This window comes from Toxorhynchites rutilus, chromosome 3 (assembly GCF_029784135.1).
Source record: "Toxorhynchites rutilus septentrionalis strain SRP chromosome 3, ASM2978413v1, whole genome shotgun sequence".
Classification (NCBI taxonomy): Eukaryota; Metazoa; Arthropoda; class Insecta; order Diptera; family Culicidae; genus Toxorhynchites; species Toxorhynchites rutilus.
This window is the reverse complement of record NC_073746.1, coordinates 95577784-95594046: the sequence shown is the minus strand read 5'-3', so window position 1 is coordinate 95594046 and position 16263 is coordinate 95577784. Positions and strand designations below refer to the sequence as shown.

General features: G+C 39.2%; 1 protein-coding gene and 1 non-coding gene across 2 annotated transcripts in view; one reads left to right on the top strand and one right to left on the bottom strand.

Moving 5' to 3' along the window:
• Positions 1–15642, top strand: part of LOC129776931 (G-protein-signaling modulator 2) — a 31589-nt gene extending 15947 nt beyond the window's left edge. The window contains exons 3-7 of the mRNA XM_055782879.1: positions 6310–6841; positions 7245–7445; positions 7545–7627; positions 13357–13585; positions 13654–15642. Coding sequence (XP_055638854.1) covers positions 6310–6841; positions 7245–7445; positions 7545–7627; positions 13357–13585; positions 13654–14022 — 1414 coding nt within the window. The 3' untranslated portion in view covers positions 14023–15642. The remainder of the gene's footprint in view (positions 1–6309; positions 6842–7244; positions 7446–7544; positions 7628–13356; positions 13586–13653) is intronic.
• Trnaq-uug (transfer RNA glutamine (anticodon UUG)) lies at positions 7674–7745 on the bottom strand. The gene has a single exon. It is a non-coding gene; the product is annotated as a tRNA-Gln (tRNA).
• Positions 15643–16263: the final 621 nt, after the last annotated feature.

The following is a 16263-nucleotide window of genomic DNA, read 5'->3' as shown; positions in this document are numbered from 1 at the left end:
CAGCTGAAGTGCATCGAATGCTTAAAGAGGTATACGGTGACTCTGCACCATAGTTTTTGTAGGTAATGGTTTAGAGATTTAAAAGTGATGATTTCAGTGTTAAAGACACAAGGCGTCCAGGTTTACAGAAAAATTTTGGAGATGAAAAACTTGAGGCATTATTCGATCAAGATTCGTGTCAAACGTGAACAGAGTTCGCAAAATCACTGGGAGTAGCTCGACAAACTATTTCTAAACAACTCAAATTCCCAGGATACATACAAAAGAAAGGAAATTGTGTTCCATACGAGTTGAAAGCGAGAGAAGTTGAATGGCGATTTTGTATGTCCGAAATGTTGCTTGAGCGTTGCTTGACAGTCTAAAACGTACCTATATCGAATATCCACGGTGCAAGTAATGCTCTGTTTTTGGTGGGATCAAAAGGGTGTGATCGACTATGAGCTGCTGAAACCAGGTCACAGGCAACAACTGATCCGTCAATAGCTAGTTATTCCCAGAACATGTCCAAATCATTCCAGACACGGGTTGATAATATTCCATCATTACAACGCTCGGTCTGATGTTGCTGTTCGACATCAAAAGTATGTGATTTCCGCCATTTTTTTCAACGAGAAAATAAATTACTATGATTGTTCTAATATCACAGTTTTATTAGGCATATATTACTTAACAAACAAAAAAGTATATTGGTGTCAATTGGATACCAATTCGAATGTGCATTACTGAATAGCCGCAACCGGTTTGTTGAACCCTTGCAGTCAAAAACCTTGTAAACTGATGGGAGTTCTACAAGTTTTTTCTAGCATTTTTTTTAAAAATATTGATTTTGACGAAATGGCATCATGTTTTGCAATAAAAATCCGTTTTTGCCTCAAAATTCGTGACAGAAACATTCATCAAAATTTTATTTTTTAATATATCAAAAAAAATCCTTCGTACGATGACAGGAAATTTAGTGGAGAATCTGGGAAAAACTATTTCATCAAAATTGGATGGGGCTTTCCGGAGATAGAACTCCCACCAGTTTACAAAACTTAGTTTCGTGAAAATCGGGCTTTAAATTTTGGATCCGCGTTTCTACGCAAAGACTCAGGTCCACTAATTGGCTTGTTACTTTGGACAGGAGCATCGGACAAACCTGGGACAAAAACTACAGTAAAGTAGACATCCCAGAGAGCATTTTAGGCCAGAAATATTTTTTTTATTTTTTCATGTTTCCAAAGTGTACCACCCCTTTAAAAAGTATTCGGCAAATAGCTAATTGCTAATTCTGGTTCGTTCGACTTATAGTCCAGACCTTTCTTCTCCTGACTACCATTTGTTTCGATTGATGCATAACCCTTCATTCGCGACGGAATTCGTAAATTGCCAAAAAGATGAAGACAGTAATGGCTAGCGATGGCCAGTACTTTTAATAATGCATTAACTCATTTTATTATTCGAATAAATGTGCTTTCATGCAAACAAACGGAACGAATTAAGTTGCACGTCCAATATATATTTCAAAAAGTTTTTGCACTGACGAACTTATAATTGTTTCCTCCTTGACTACTGAGTACCGAGTACGAAATGTTCTTTTTATAAATTTTGAGAGGTACACCTATTACTTCCTGCTTGGAATTTAATTTTCTTATGATATACAGGATGTCAGATAGCTGCCCCGAAGTGAAAGAGAAAATAAACTTCTGTGCATATGATCAAATGCAAGTATGCCACAGTTATTGGACTTTTTTTTTTTGTTTTGGGTTCTGTTTGCCTTAAAATGGTTTGCACAGCCTCCAATACCGTTACATCTGGAGATCACCACAGCAAACGGAAACACAAATTGACCTCGTTCTGAGCTGAGCGTTCTGAGATGATCGGCTCATTTCAGACATAAACGACGTCAGAACCGATCTTGGTGCTTTAAATCATTACACTGTGATGGTCAATCTGCGTTCTAAACTGTCGGTAGTATAAGACATTAGCGCTCATAATGGTACCACTTATGGAGACTGTAGGAACCGATCGTTGCTGCAACATACGCGGAAACACAAATTGACTTCGTTTTGAGCGATGATCGGCTCGTTTCAGACATCAACGACGTCAGAACCGATCTTGGTGATTTAAATCCTTAAACTGTGATGGTCAAATTGCGTTCTAAACTGTCGGTAGTACAAGATATTAGCGCATACAATGGTACCACTTATGACGACTGCAGGAACCGATCGTTGCTGCAACATACGCGCAGTGTCTTGAAGCCGTGTTACCGGGGATATATGATCTGGATGTAGCTCCCCTTGATGAATACTGGAGTACCCTGAAAGCAACAATTAGCAGCACATCACTGCCCATGTTTGTATAGGAGACGTAAACGACAAAATGAACAAAATCGACTTTTTCACTGTTTCGCATTCTACACAAAGTAATACGTTAGCTCAACATGCAAACAAACTTTTTTTGTCCAAAAACATTTGAGCAATTTTGAAAGAAACGGTTCCGAAAAATCACTGTTTGTCCGCATAACAAACGTAGTTCCATACAGCTTTCATACATCGTGCGAAAATCAACAATTGTGAGTATTATGTGCTATAAATTAAATATACATTTGAATCACGCCTGTTACGATAGTGTCTTATTACTTAGTGTTTCCTAATAGATGAACATAAGAAACCATTGAAACGCTGCTCATATAATTACTATTTTCTGTACACGATGAACAAAGAGAAGCAATTGTGTTTTTAAATGTTATAATTACCTAAATTTCTGCATTTGAACCTTCAAGTAGATAATGAAACAATCAGATCAGTACTAAAATTGAAATAATATTGGTTCTTAGCATTATTACTCCTCAGATTCAACATTCAATTATTCCACATACTCAGCATTTACTCATACCGTTGGAGTAAGTCACTCCACATCTTTATGCGATTGATCGTGATATCGGTAAATCATGTTGCTAAAATTACCACCATTGCAGATTGCAGATTGAAATTTAATTAATTGAAAAACACGAACCTGCTGTTCTTATCATATCCCAGAGTATTCTTCAGGAAAAAAGTACGATCATAGACTCGCAACAAATCAAGAGCCCTTTTTCCAGACATTTCACTAAATTTCTTCCCAACCCTTTTGATTTTATCCGATAACAACTGAAACTATTATCGGAATTGTAAATACTAACACTACAAACAAAGCAACCTGGTGATTACGTCTAGCTATGCGAACAAATGTTCATTGAAACGATTGATTGTCCGCATAAATAGGCGCAAGCGTTTTCCAAATGGAAAAAATATGTTATAATCCGCAAAATCTCCTAGGCCCTCTTTTTGCCGATAATATCCTTCAACTGGATGGATCATTTCATCGGAAATTTGCATGGTTATGTTTGGAGGCCAAAAAATAACAAAAATGCGTTTTCCCAACACTAATGGTGTTGTCGATTATGCTGTCATGGGCAGAGCAGAGATCGTTAGTTAAAAAAAAAACGACGGGTAGGTTATGTCGTTGACATAACCGGAGAGACGTGGGACCTTCTCACTTCCTTCCTTCACTTTTCATTCGGCAGAAATATCTCGATACTAATGATGATGGATACCATCGCCGCCGCCGGTAACTGGTTGCTAACTGGCTGACTGTCGAATTGTAATTGATACTAAAAATTTAAACCACAGAATGGACAGTGTATATATCTATCACTCTTGATGCAACTGATTCCAATAAATCAATGCATTCTTCATTGTATAGTTAATTAATCGACTTGAACTGTAGGTTTGTTTATTTGTTACGTGGTAGGCCGTAGTAGGCGTGGTTAATTTTGCAGTTCTCTAATTTTTTTTTTCCAAAATATATATTTTATTAAGGCACATGTGGCGTTAGCCTGACGGGGCCGGGAGTCCAATATTTTGACAATTTTTGTCTTACAACTATGTTAGTAATATGTAACCGATTACTCGCGGTTGGCTCGAGGTTAGTATTACAAGTGTTCTCATAATTGGTATGTTGCAGTCTTCGATGCTCTGACGTGTGCCCGACACGGGATACTTCCTATTGGAATGCAGCCGACCATTAATCAGCAACGCCCCCCTAGTCTGTACCCCATATCTAGCGTGGTGCGTCTTTCTCGCCTCGAGGAATCCAGGATAGAATGGTCACTAGCCGGCGCAATCATCAGCTCGTGTAGAGTTGTCATGAGCGGTACAACCTTTGGCTCTTGTTGAATGATCAGTGGACTGCACAACCTCTGCACAGTTCTCTAATTGTTTAATTCTTTAATATTTAATTGTTTAGTTTTTCAACTCTTTCATTCTTTATTTTTTTCATTCTTTAATTCTTCCAACGTAATCCTCTATATGGGAACATTGTTGCTATTCCCATTTTCGCACCGCTCACAGATTCATATTGCATCGAAGCGCGATGCATATATAAGAGAAGGGTGGAATATACAAGATTCACAACTTAAAGATGTAGAACCCTAGGTTGATCACTTGATATGTAGTACTTTATTATAATGTAAACCAAATTAAGAAATAAAAATAATTTAGGTGATAATACAAGATTCAGTCACACCCCGACCAGCTTGATGTGTTGACGTTGAGAGTTTATTTGGGAATGTTGCTATGTTCATTTTCGCGCCGCTCAAACTATCAACACTCATCATGCTGGTCAGGGTTTAACTGAATGTTGTATCTTGTGCCCTTCTCTTTTATATGAATCGCGCTTCGATGCAACGTGATTCGCCTAGCGGCGCGTTAATGGGCCTAGCAAGGGTGGAAAGAAGGAATTGGAATCTGCCCCATCTATAAAAAGGTGACAAGCTGACTGGTCAATCGCGATCCTGAATGGTGTCTACAAAATATTATCCCTGATCCTCTGTCGTCGTCTGTAGTAAGCAGATTCGTGGTTAGTTATTAGATTCTTTCAAAAGTGCCGCGAGAATCTACACAGCATATCTTCGTCGACTTCGAAGCCGCATATGATAGAATCTACCGACGACAGCTATGGAGAATCACGTATGAGCACGGCTTTCTCTTCGAAAATTGACAAGACTGATTCAGGCAACAATGAACGGTGTTCGGATCTCAGGCGATCTGTCAAAATCGTTTGAGGCTCACAGGCACAGGCTCACTCCACAATGTCGCACTAGAAGGTGTTATGCGGAGAACAGACTTCAACGTGCGAAGTACGATTTTCAACAAGTCCAGTCAGCTCATCTGCTAGTCCTCTATGGGCACGAAGCATGGATGATGCTCGAAGAGAACTCTCAAGCACTTGGGGTTTTCGAACGCCGAGTGCTCAGAACAATATACGGTGGTGTACAGGAAAACGAAGAGAAGTGGAATGGAGAAGAAGAATGAACTGGCGGCGATGTTCCACGAACTGGCGCAACCCTACGGCGAAACCAGCAGCTAGAAAGTCTACAAGGCTGGACGAGTGCGATAGGTAGCGCATGTTGCAAGATTGCCGGACAGCAGCCCTGCAAAGATGGTGTTCGCGACGAATTCGGTGGGAACAAGATAATAATGGTTAGACTAGGTTGAACAGAACTTCACGAGAATCGGCCGGGAGCTGGAGAATTGCAGCTATGGACCGGGTTCATCGGTGAAACAATATTGTGAATAAGATCCAAACAAGCACATCGTTTTTGGCCCGCAATAGGAGAAAAACAAAAACATTCATAAATTATTACAGTAATCGTTCGCTAACTGGTCCTGGTTTAGCTGGTCTGCTTTTTCACTGGTCGAACGTTAACTGGTCCTTGGACCAGTTAAGAAACAGAATTTCGTGAACAATCGACGTCATATTCAGATGGAAGGTTTGTTATGAGGGACATTCGAATGTAATTTGAAATGTTATGAAAATTGACATCATTTTTGCATGACAAAAACATTGATTAAATAACAGAAAAATAATTTCCTCAAACTATATTTTATACCTGTTGTCGCACACAATGCGAAACTTCCATTGGAATTCTTTTGTTTATCCAATTTCATGATCGACACGAATCAAACAATTCAATGAAGTGCCCCTCGATTTTATTTGACGTTTAACATGCCGGACCAGTTAAAACGCGAATGTCGATAACTGGTCTTCCATTTTCGCCCAGTTAGTGAATGTTTACTGTATTTCTGCTTATCATTATGAGCCACCCACTTTTCTACACTTATCATATTTGGAGGAATATTTTAACAGAGAATTGTCCTAGTGAGGAGGGAAATAAGAACTGAAAAATGTAATAGAAAAGAATTTTCTATTTTTAAAATAAGAACTTTTTAACAAAATTATTTACAATTATTAAATTAATGATCATTTCAACTTCTCGTTCTAAAGGCGCACTTTGTCACTGGCAATGGAATTGGGTGAACGTGCCGTCGAAGCCCAGGCTTGCTACAGTCTAGGTAACACATACACTCTACTACGAGACTTCCCCACCGCTATCGATTATCATCAGCGACATCTGGCAATCGCTCAGGAGCTTGGCGATCGAATCGGTGAAGCCCGAGCCTGTTGGAGCCTCGGTAACGCACACTCATCCATAGGAAACCACGAGAAAGCTCTTCACTACGCAAATTCTCACTATATACTCGCGAAAGAGCTGGGCGATTTGGTTGGCGAGAACACCGCCAAGATGAACATATCAGACCTGAGGAAAATACTCGGACTGCCGGAGATGCTAGTGGATACTAGCTCGATTGCGGCGGTCGAGAACGATACCCTCCAAGAGCTAACTAATCAAAATACTCAAAGCAGTGCCACGAGTGCGCTCAGCGGTGGCGGGAAAGCTGGATCAGTTGGCGGCGGTCTTCTATCCAAACAGTACCGCGTGCGACGGCAAAGTATGGAACAATTGGATTTAATAAAGGTACGTGTCGATGATCGGTTTCAAGTTAAACCAATACCCTCTGTGAATGTGTATAAAATCATGTAGAATCAGTTTAATCTCAATCGCTAATGTTTGCCGACGTTGATTAAGCCGTAGGCAGATCGTTATCAATAAATAATATAGCAAATATGCTAATCAAGCAGCCGCGATGTTGAACTTGTTCGTACACAGAGCGCAGCAATTAGGTCGCAAACAATGATAAGCTATGTAAAGGTTATCCGCAAAATTTTTTTTCGCTGAATTATTAGTTAATTTTGCCGATAGTGAAACGTGCTTATCAAAATGGTTCATATCTTATCAGACTGAATCATCGGCGGCAAATGGAATTCACAACCGTTTGATTTTCTGTACCGATAATAGCCTTCCCAATTGCATTTCACAGCTGACACCGGATGGCAAGAAGATGGTAAACGTGCATGATAAGCAACAGTCCGCATTGGCACAGTCAGCCCTCGCACAGCAGCAGCAGAAGAACAGCAACAAACAGAACGAGAATATATTTAAAACCAACGACGAAGACTTCTTCGAGCTACTCACTCGGTCCCAGAGCAAACGAATGGATGATCAGCGCTGCACTTTAAAGGTTAATTGATATCTCATTGCTATATAATTGTGGGCTGTTTGTTTGGGGGAGAGAGCAAATAATAATGGGAGATTTTGTTGTTTTCATTCCCACTTTCAGCTTACGCATGCCGAAAGTGTAGACTCCGCTAGGAAACCACTGACCCAGCACAATAGTAACGCAGCGGTAGCCAAGGAGAACAGGTAGGTGGCAAAATACGCTTTACAAAATACAGCATCCGGGTGTGTTAGGTTCTACCGAGACTCGAACTCGGATCGCTGGATTCAAAGTCCAGAGTGCTGACCATTACACCATAGAACCCAATTGAAGCATACTCATTGATTGTGGAAGACTAAACATAAGATACAAGAAACAATTTTTATTTCCTTTTGGGTGTGATCCATTGAATGTAAATGTGCTGATGCCTTTCTTATTAACGCATTCAAGTGTTCGAAAAATCGAACAGCAACTTTGATAGTTTTCCATGGCTTTGGAAAGCAACCATATGGTAAGGTTACGGCATCAAATGATAGCTTAATTTATTAGCTACCATTTACTATCAGTTTCATTTAATTTTTCATAACTTTACCGGGCAATAAATTCGGATAAAAGCAACTATGTGCAACAACCTCACATAACCTAACAAAAAACAAAACCTTATAAAATTCAAAAATATGTTAACATTTCTACAGTATTACATTGATGAAAGATAACACATTGTGATGTAGGAAAAAACCAGTGGATTGAACCTCCTACAGGAACAAAAATATAGGTTTTGGCCAATGGTGATTTTGGTGATTTTTCGATTATTTGGTATTTTCCGGAAAACGGAAGAATGGAAAAAAATTATTCTTGAAGGTTGTGGTTTCTGTAACGCCAATCAGGGTTCAGCATAGTCATAGTCAACTGAGGATAGTCAGCTGACTATCTGACTGATTATATCCGTGTTCAGTCGGAAATAACTTTTGGCTTCTTTACGCAGTTTCTCCGCCAAAACGACTAAACAGTCAGTCGCGCGTTTAATCACATTCCCCCTCTTCGACTCGGCTATCTCATTTCATTCTTCCCAGTCAAATTGTCTACGTTACATTTTGAAGTGACTTCCCCCAAAACGAATTCATCTCTCTCTTTCCCATGTGTCACGTATCATGTTTGAGTTCAACGTGGTTTGACAAACGCTACAGGTGAGCTAGATTTTTTTTGTGTCGTACACGAAAATTACTCACACGTATAAAATAGCGCGCAGTGTGTGTATGCTATTTTCGCTATTTACTAATACTAGCGCGAGGTCCTTTATAGCATACTTGATAAATGTCTAAGTTCGTTAGTTTGAGTTCACGATGGGTAGATAATAAACCGTCCATTAATGGGGTAACTGCTTTTTTGCATCAGAAATAAAGTTTTCGTTCCTCTTTATATGGACGCAAAAATAAGATTGCGTACGAGGGTAACAATTTCGTTCCTAGGTGGGTAGAAATGTGGATTGAAGTCAGTTGAATGAAGAGACAGATTTGTATTCATTAGTCGCGTCAGTTAGAATAACCACTGACTGGACTAGTTCATCAGTCATCCTCGCTAGTCAACGCTATCCAATTAATTTTCTAGTAAACTAATTTTTTTTGGCGGCGACTGCCGAGGCAGTTCTAGTCGAAGCGAAGCTACTGAGAGTAGAGTCGGTCTTCATTTTTTCACCTTCGAAGATTTCGGGCCCTGACGCCAATACACAAAATTACATCAATCGTTTTCGGTCAAAAAATAATGTTTACAGCTTGGTCGTTAATGGGTTACGATTGAGGAATTTTTGAATAATTTTAGTATTCGGTGTGACAATTTATTTTTTTTAAGTTGTACAGTCATCCAATTGGGAAGGGCTCTGGACCAGCGAAAGGTGAGCTCGAGCCGCATCTTACGAGCGCATCTGCTTTTTCATTTCCCTGCATATCACAATGGCCAGGGATCCAGTACAGTTGTACCGAACATGTTTGGCTAAGTTTCATTTTAACCAAATGAATATCAGCTGTTGTTTACTTTTAACATGAGCCAGCTGTGTGCGGTTGGTTTTTATTTATGCCGTTGTTACCGTCTCGCCGAACGAAATCCTGCGCGATTTCTTGCAAAGTTCGTTTCATCGAACTCTGGCGTATTTGTTCCCCAAATGGTCCAGCCTGACAATTTTTTTATTTTTGAATTTTGACTCAAAATCAATGCCAGAACGAATATCGTTTCGAATGTGATGAATATCAATTTGTTGCTTTTGATATTCAAAGTATAAATATCAGCGAAGTTATGAACCCCACTCAATGCCGCATTCATTCATTATAGCAAATTTGTTCAAGCATCAGCGATATGAACAAAATGAAGTCGTTTGTTGTTGTCATCAATATAATGAGGGCAGTGTTTTTTAAGCTGAAAAAAAGTCATTTAAACTGAAATAAAATCATATTCGTTACTCGTGAATAGTTGTTGATATTCTAAGACACTGCTTGAAAACATGGGCCGCTTGCCGCTTGAAGGTCTGAGAAGATGTATGTAGATGTGAGCATGCCTAGAATTTCTTTTGAGGCAGACATTTATATATTCTATTTTTGCACCTTTTTTTTGTCGGAGAGCTATTGGCCAGTTTCCCATAGCTACAGAGATTTTGTTCAGGGAACTTTCAGCATCTGTTCTGCTACCCATTTTCGACCCATCAGTATACAAGTATGATTGAACCATTACTAACACTGGGACCACCCTTACCATACTGAACGAGAAGGTTCAATCACTCCGTATGGGATGTCATAATTAGTCCAAGGTCCCATCCAATCATTGTTCACGACGTGGAGGGCGCTGATCAAACCTTCGCGAACATCATGAGCTATCTGATTGACAGACATGTTCCTGAGAAAAACAGACATTCATCTACTCACCAACCGTGGCAAACCACCGAAATTCGGCGAACCAAAACTACCAAGAGGGCTGCATTCAAGAGATATTCGAAGATAGGGTTACCATCTGTCATGATTTAGAGAGACATGTCCTGATTTTGAGATCTATTTTCATTGAGAAATTGTGACATACGGTGTGGGTCTCCAATACGGTATTTGTTCAGGCTTTCTTTGTCAACGAGTATATTTCCTTCGCTTTGGAAGAGAACATTAATTTTTCCGATCCACAAAACAGGGGACAAAATTAACGTTGATGACTATCGAGAAATCTCTGCCCTTAGCGCGGTTTCCAAACATTTTCCAACTCGTGGTTACCGATATTTTCCCATTGCAAGCAACACATTTATCAACATGGATTCATGCCGAAGTGTTCTACCACAACGAATCTTCTCCCTTCCACGTACGTACGCCTTCGATGGAATGTCCAATGGTATGAACCAAACGGATGCTATCTACACCGACCTGCCAGCCGCTTTCGAGAAAATCAACCACGATATTGCATTGCAAAAATTAGACAAGCTTGTATTCTTAGACAGGGGGAGGAGTGTTAATTCATCATAGAAACGTTTTGTGCCCCCTAAACCTCCACACGCCAAATTTGGCTCGATTTGCTTCATTGGTTCTCGAGTATACAGAAGTTTGTGTTTCATTTGTATGGTAGCCTCTCCTTAGAAAGGTGGGAGGAGTGTTGAACCACCTTAGAAATGTTTCTTGCCCCCTGAAACCTCCACATGCCGAATTTGGTTCCGTTTGCTTGATTAGTTCTTGTATTATGCAGGAATGTATGCTTAATTTGTATGACAGCTCAGAGAGAGAGAGGAGTATCTATTCACCATAGAAACGTTCCGTGTCCCCTAAAACCTTCATACGGCAAATTTAGTTTCATTTGCTTGATTAATTCTCGAGTAATGAAGAAATTTGTGTTTCATTTGTATGGCAGCTCCCCCTAAGAGAGGTGGAGGAGTATCTAACCACCTTAGAATCATTTATTGCACCCTAAAACCTCCACATGCCAAATTTGGTTTCGTTTGCATGATTAATTCTCGAGTAATGCAGAAATTTGTGATTGATTAATATGGCAGCTGTCTTTGACAAAGTTGTTACATATGATGGAGCGCTCATTTTTATGTTATCAAAAATAAGGTGACCAAAATTGTCGATGAAATAGAAGGAACAGTTTGACAATGTTTTAGCCCCAGTTGTTTGGGACATCTTTGTAGAACTCTCTATGGCTCTCTATGAGTCTCTTGAGTCTCTCGTAATTTAATGTTGCGCTTTGTGGGAAAAAAGCATGGAGAATTTCTGGACGCGTTATATTTTATGCGTCTAGAGCAATCAGCTTTGTTTCATCTCCCAGGGTTATACTGGGAACCACTCTCTCCAGCCATTCCAAGGTTTGCTGGTATTTGCACGAATAGTAATATGAGGTAACCTGACTGGTGCTAGGAATTGAAAAATTTAGGTTTCACCAGTTCTTTTTTTTCCTCCACTCACCCCCATCTCGAAGAAACTCTCAATTGAGCTTCTTGGAGTAGGGCTCCATTTGATGTGGCTGATTGGTCTTTATATCATGAATTCATTAATTTAAAATTTAAATTCTGAGCCTGCCGTGTTTCATGTCCATGGTTTACAGTAGGTATTAATATGTTATGGTGACTATTATTTAAATTCATTTGGACCTCAATAGTTTAAGGTTATTTTTCGGACATACTACTATACTGCCAAAATCTCGCTAAGTGAGCGCCAGAGGGAAGAATTTTCAGTACGAGACTTTTCGCGTACATTACGATAATCTAATCTGGACAAATTGTGTACAATTGAAGTAAAAACATTGATTTTTTAAAAGATGCAGTTTTAGTTAAGCTATGTTACCAACGCTAGTTTGTTGTGGAAACAGCGATTAAAATTGGTTCGATTGGCGTTCATCCATCAAAGTATGCGAGAATCTGTTTCCAATTATTTCCTTCAAAATGCCGCCGTTGAGCGGAGCATGAGAAAGTATTAGGGAGAAAAGTTCTACACATTTACCGACTTTGTCAAATAAGATAATGTCGTCCGAAATAATCCGATGTAAAGCAAATACTGTTTACGCGAGGATGTTTTGAGATTTGCTATAATATGAGTTTCGATAGAGAATTTAGAAGAGTGCAGCTGTTCCCCAAATCCGACATTTACCATTCAATCAACACTCAGCTTCAATTCATCCGAAAGAGAAATTCAGCAGGTGAGGTAAGTAAACATCGTCAAGAAGCTTTGTCCCTTGATTCCTGAAGAAAAAGGACCCTATTGGGAAATCGTTGTAATCAACAATTAAATTGATGATTTTCAACTGTTTAGTTAAAATCGTTATGTGCAATATGTGAGAACAACAATACACTTCAATCTAAGATATTTTTGTTCTTTCAATTTGATTTTGATTTTATGAAATTAAAAATTTGACGAGACTTTGACAGAGCTTCTAAGTACATGATTTGTAGTTCTAAAATCAAATCGCTGTTATAAATGTAGCACAGCACAGTGATCGACTGTTTTTGATTAAAATATTTGGCATGATGCGATTTTCGGAAAAGTGTTTTTACAAGAAAGAAGGCATGCGACTCTCATTCGGCTAAAAGTCCATTAAGGAATATGTTGTTATGTGAAATCAGCTGTCCCTTCTCGTTCATTCTATGCCATCAGAACAGATCAGAAAATCACATCGCATCACAATTAAATTACGTCACAACGTAAGAGAAATGGCGCTTACGCCATTCCGTTTTCAAGCTTTTACGGGGTCATTTTTTCACATTTCTGTAAAACTTTGATATTTTGGTTTGGTATTCTTTATCGATCAATAACATAAAAAGTAAAAAGTCAATTTTGGCGCTTGCGTAACTTTACGAAATCACGACAGTATAGAGATCCGTCAATCGCTGGCGGAGTTTGAACAAGAAACAATAGGAACAATGAACAAAAAATTTCCATTTCGATACAAAATACATGTTATTTTTTTATACGTTCCACAGAAATGCTTTGCTGGAAATGATCGCTGACTTCCAAGCCGAGAGAATGGACGAACAGCGAGCTCTACTGCCAGGTTTAAAGAGAATATCTCTCAACAACGCAAACAATGTGTTGAACCATCCGACCAACGCTAGCAACAGCAGTCTAAATCAGGAGCAGGATCCTCCGCAGTCAGATGGCATTGGAACACCACCGGACGATGCGTTTTTAGATATGCTGATGAGATGTCAGGTTTGTATGGAGCTCTCGTAGTAATTCGAACCATAAAATCTAACAAAAGTCCGGTCCTTGTCTCGCAGGGTTCCCGAATAGAGGAACAACGTTCGGAGCTGCCAACGCCCAACATCACAATGGACGCCGAAGTTAACGAGCGGAGAGCAGTGGCAGGAAATCCTAACAGTGGGGCTACCGTGCCGGATGAGGATTTCTTCTCGCTGATCATGCGTCTCCAGGGCGGCCGCATGGAAGACCAACGTGCAACGGTACCTTTGAATAACAATAACAATACCAGTCGAAACAACAACAACAATCAAAATCATAATAATAATAACAGTGCTAGTAGCAGTAATAATAACAACAGCAGTAATGGTGCTAGTACAAACCATGCTAGCGCAAATGGAAGAAGCCAAAACTCGGACGGTAACGGAGGCGCCAAAGGACTGAAATGATTCAACTCGTTGGATTGGTAAAGGAACGATAGTATACTTTCTTTATCTGAGAGTAGTTTCTTTTGTTGACATATTGAAAGCATGAATTGTTCGGTAGGGTGCTCTCGTCTCACTATGCTTCCGGAGGTAATCTCCGTTGATATTAGTAAATATGTAAAGTCTGCCGAGGCACGTGTATAGTCTACTTGTTAGATGTACGTATAGTCTACTTGTTAGATGATACGTCAAATATCACGACAGTAATCGATCCGCGCCATTATAACTTTCCATTCTGTGTGTTACGCGTATGCTTCTACAAAAAGTGAAGATGGTAAGCTTTTTTAAGCTGCGATCATTCACTTGATATATTTATAAATAATTCCACTGTGTTAGTCGTTTTGCTTGCAATTCCAATCATGTACATAGAGTCTAGTTTATACATAATTCTTTTATATTATTGTACCAGATTTTTTTTTCATTATACACCACATATAAACCCAAGTCTCCGCAAACCGAGGATAGAAAACTACAAGACTAACATGCAAACTATTTATCTACTTTTCGAAGCATAATCGATATTTTCCCTAGAGTAAGCGGCAAATAGATAAATCTAACGATTATAATGACCAAAATAACCCTTAATGAGAAAATCGCAATCGCGTCCCTCCCTCCGGATATGGAAATACGGATACGGAAGCTAGTTTAAACACAACAAAAAAGCCATTCAGTTAGATGCTAAGCCTAAGCAATTTTAAGGGTCTAGATATAATGAATTTTTCTAGCTTTAAGCGCGTGCGGTAATCCATTTGTAGTCTAGAGTACAGAATATTGTCCTGGATTGCGATGTTCTTCGTCCAGGAGATTATTTATTGCAATATGTATAACCAACGCTATCGAGGATGCGGAACAATCATGTATCGTTCAGTGTTGACAGATCGAACTGGGACAGAGTGCGGTCTTGATTTCAAATTATGAATTACGTTCATCATTCTTCCGGGAGTTCTTGTTTTTTTTGCGGGAGGCAACCGAACAAATCATAGTCAGGTACTCTGCTCCCTCTCTTTCTAGTCGCTGTTTCCGCCGAGTTATCATATCTTCCAATCTTTGGAAAAAAAAGCCGCAAATTGAATATACACGAAACTAGATACCTTCTACTATCATTATAAATTTATGTAAGATACTAACTAGGGTTGAATGGAAACAAGATAATTTGCTGCGAGCGAAAAATGAGTAGACTTAAAGTTCGTTTTCTCCTGTATTTCAACACATTCTTCATCACCCAGTAGCAATCGAGGTGCGACAATTGATTGATTTTTTTTAACGCATATAACGATGACTGCTATCACCACCGGAATCGGCATGATATTCAATGCGCATTCACATGATTGCAGATGCAGTTCTGTTTGGACAAAATTCCTGTTTGTGATGTTATCTACTGATTTGTGATAAAACTGTTGTTCAAATTATTCCCCTGACTGCAACAGCAGCAGCTGCACCACCATCAAGTAAGAAATTAAAAAAAATTAAACGAGAAATACTGATATTTGTTGAAGCTTCAAACATAAATTATCTGAAATTATTCCTGTTACGTCTGATACTAACAATCTGATATACAAAAATATATGAATCATCCGGAATAAGCATGGTGTGTGAATATGGTATGAGCGAAACTTCGAAAGCCTTTGCGTGTGTAATCATGGTAGGTGAGAACCCTAAATTAATATCGCTATCGTCGGTCTGACACGAATTTCCGTTGACGGCATTGACGGTGTTTCGTGGGGTGAAGCGGAAAAGGTATTACATTTTTGTCAAAGGGGTTTCTACCGCTGATTACAACTGGACACAAGAATTCACGTTTTCGGATCTTCGAAACTTGAACTTGTTTCACGTTGTATTTGAAGTTTTAATTGATTCGTACGCAGGTTTTGCCTATTGTAGCATTAACCAAAAATTGAAAGTTGATGATAAAGATGTTGAATTAAACAGGATTTAAACTTTTCAGTTCCTTCGCCTGTGGACCCCAAGTTGATACAATGCCATATATAAGATTGAGAAAGAAATAATTCGTTCGCTGAGTCCACTAGAGGTGCTCGATTTACCTTTTCCCGACATATACTGGAGCAACACGTTTTCTGAAAGTGGTGAATAAATCTTGAGTATAAATTGGATCTCATTGAATTTATTTAAAATTCCGTTGTCTATAAGGATTGGTACGAACAATGTTTTTATATACAGAATTTCAGGTTTGCGAATTGTCCAAAA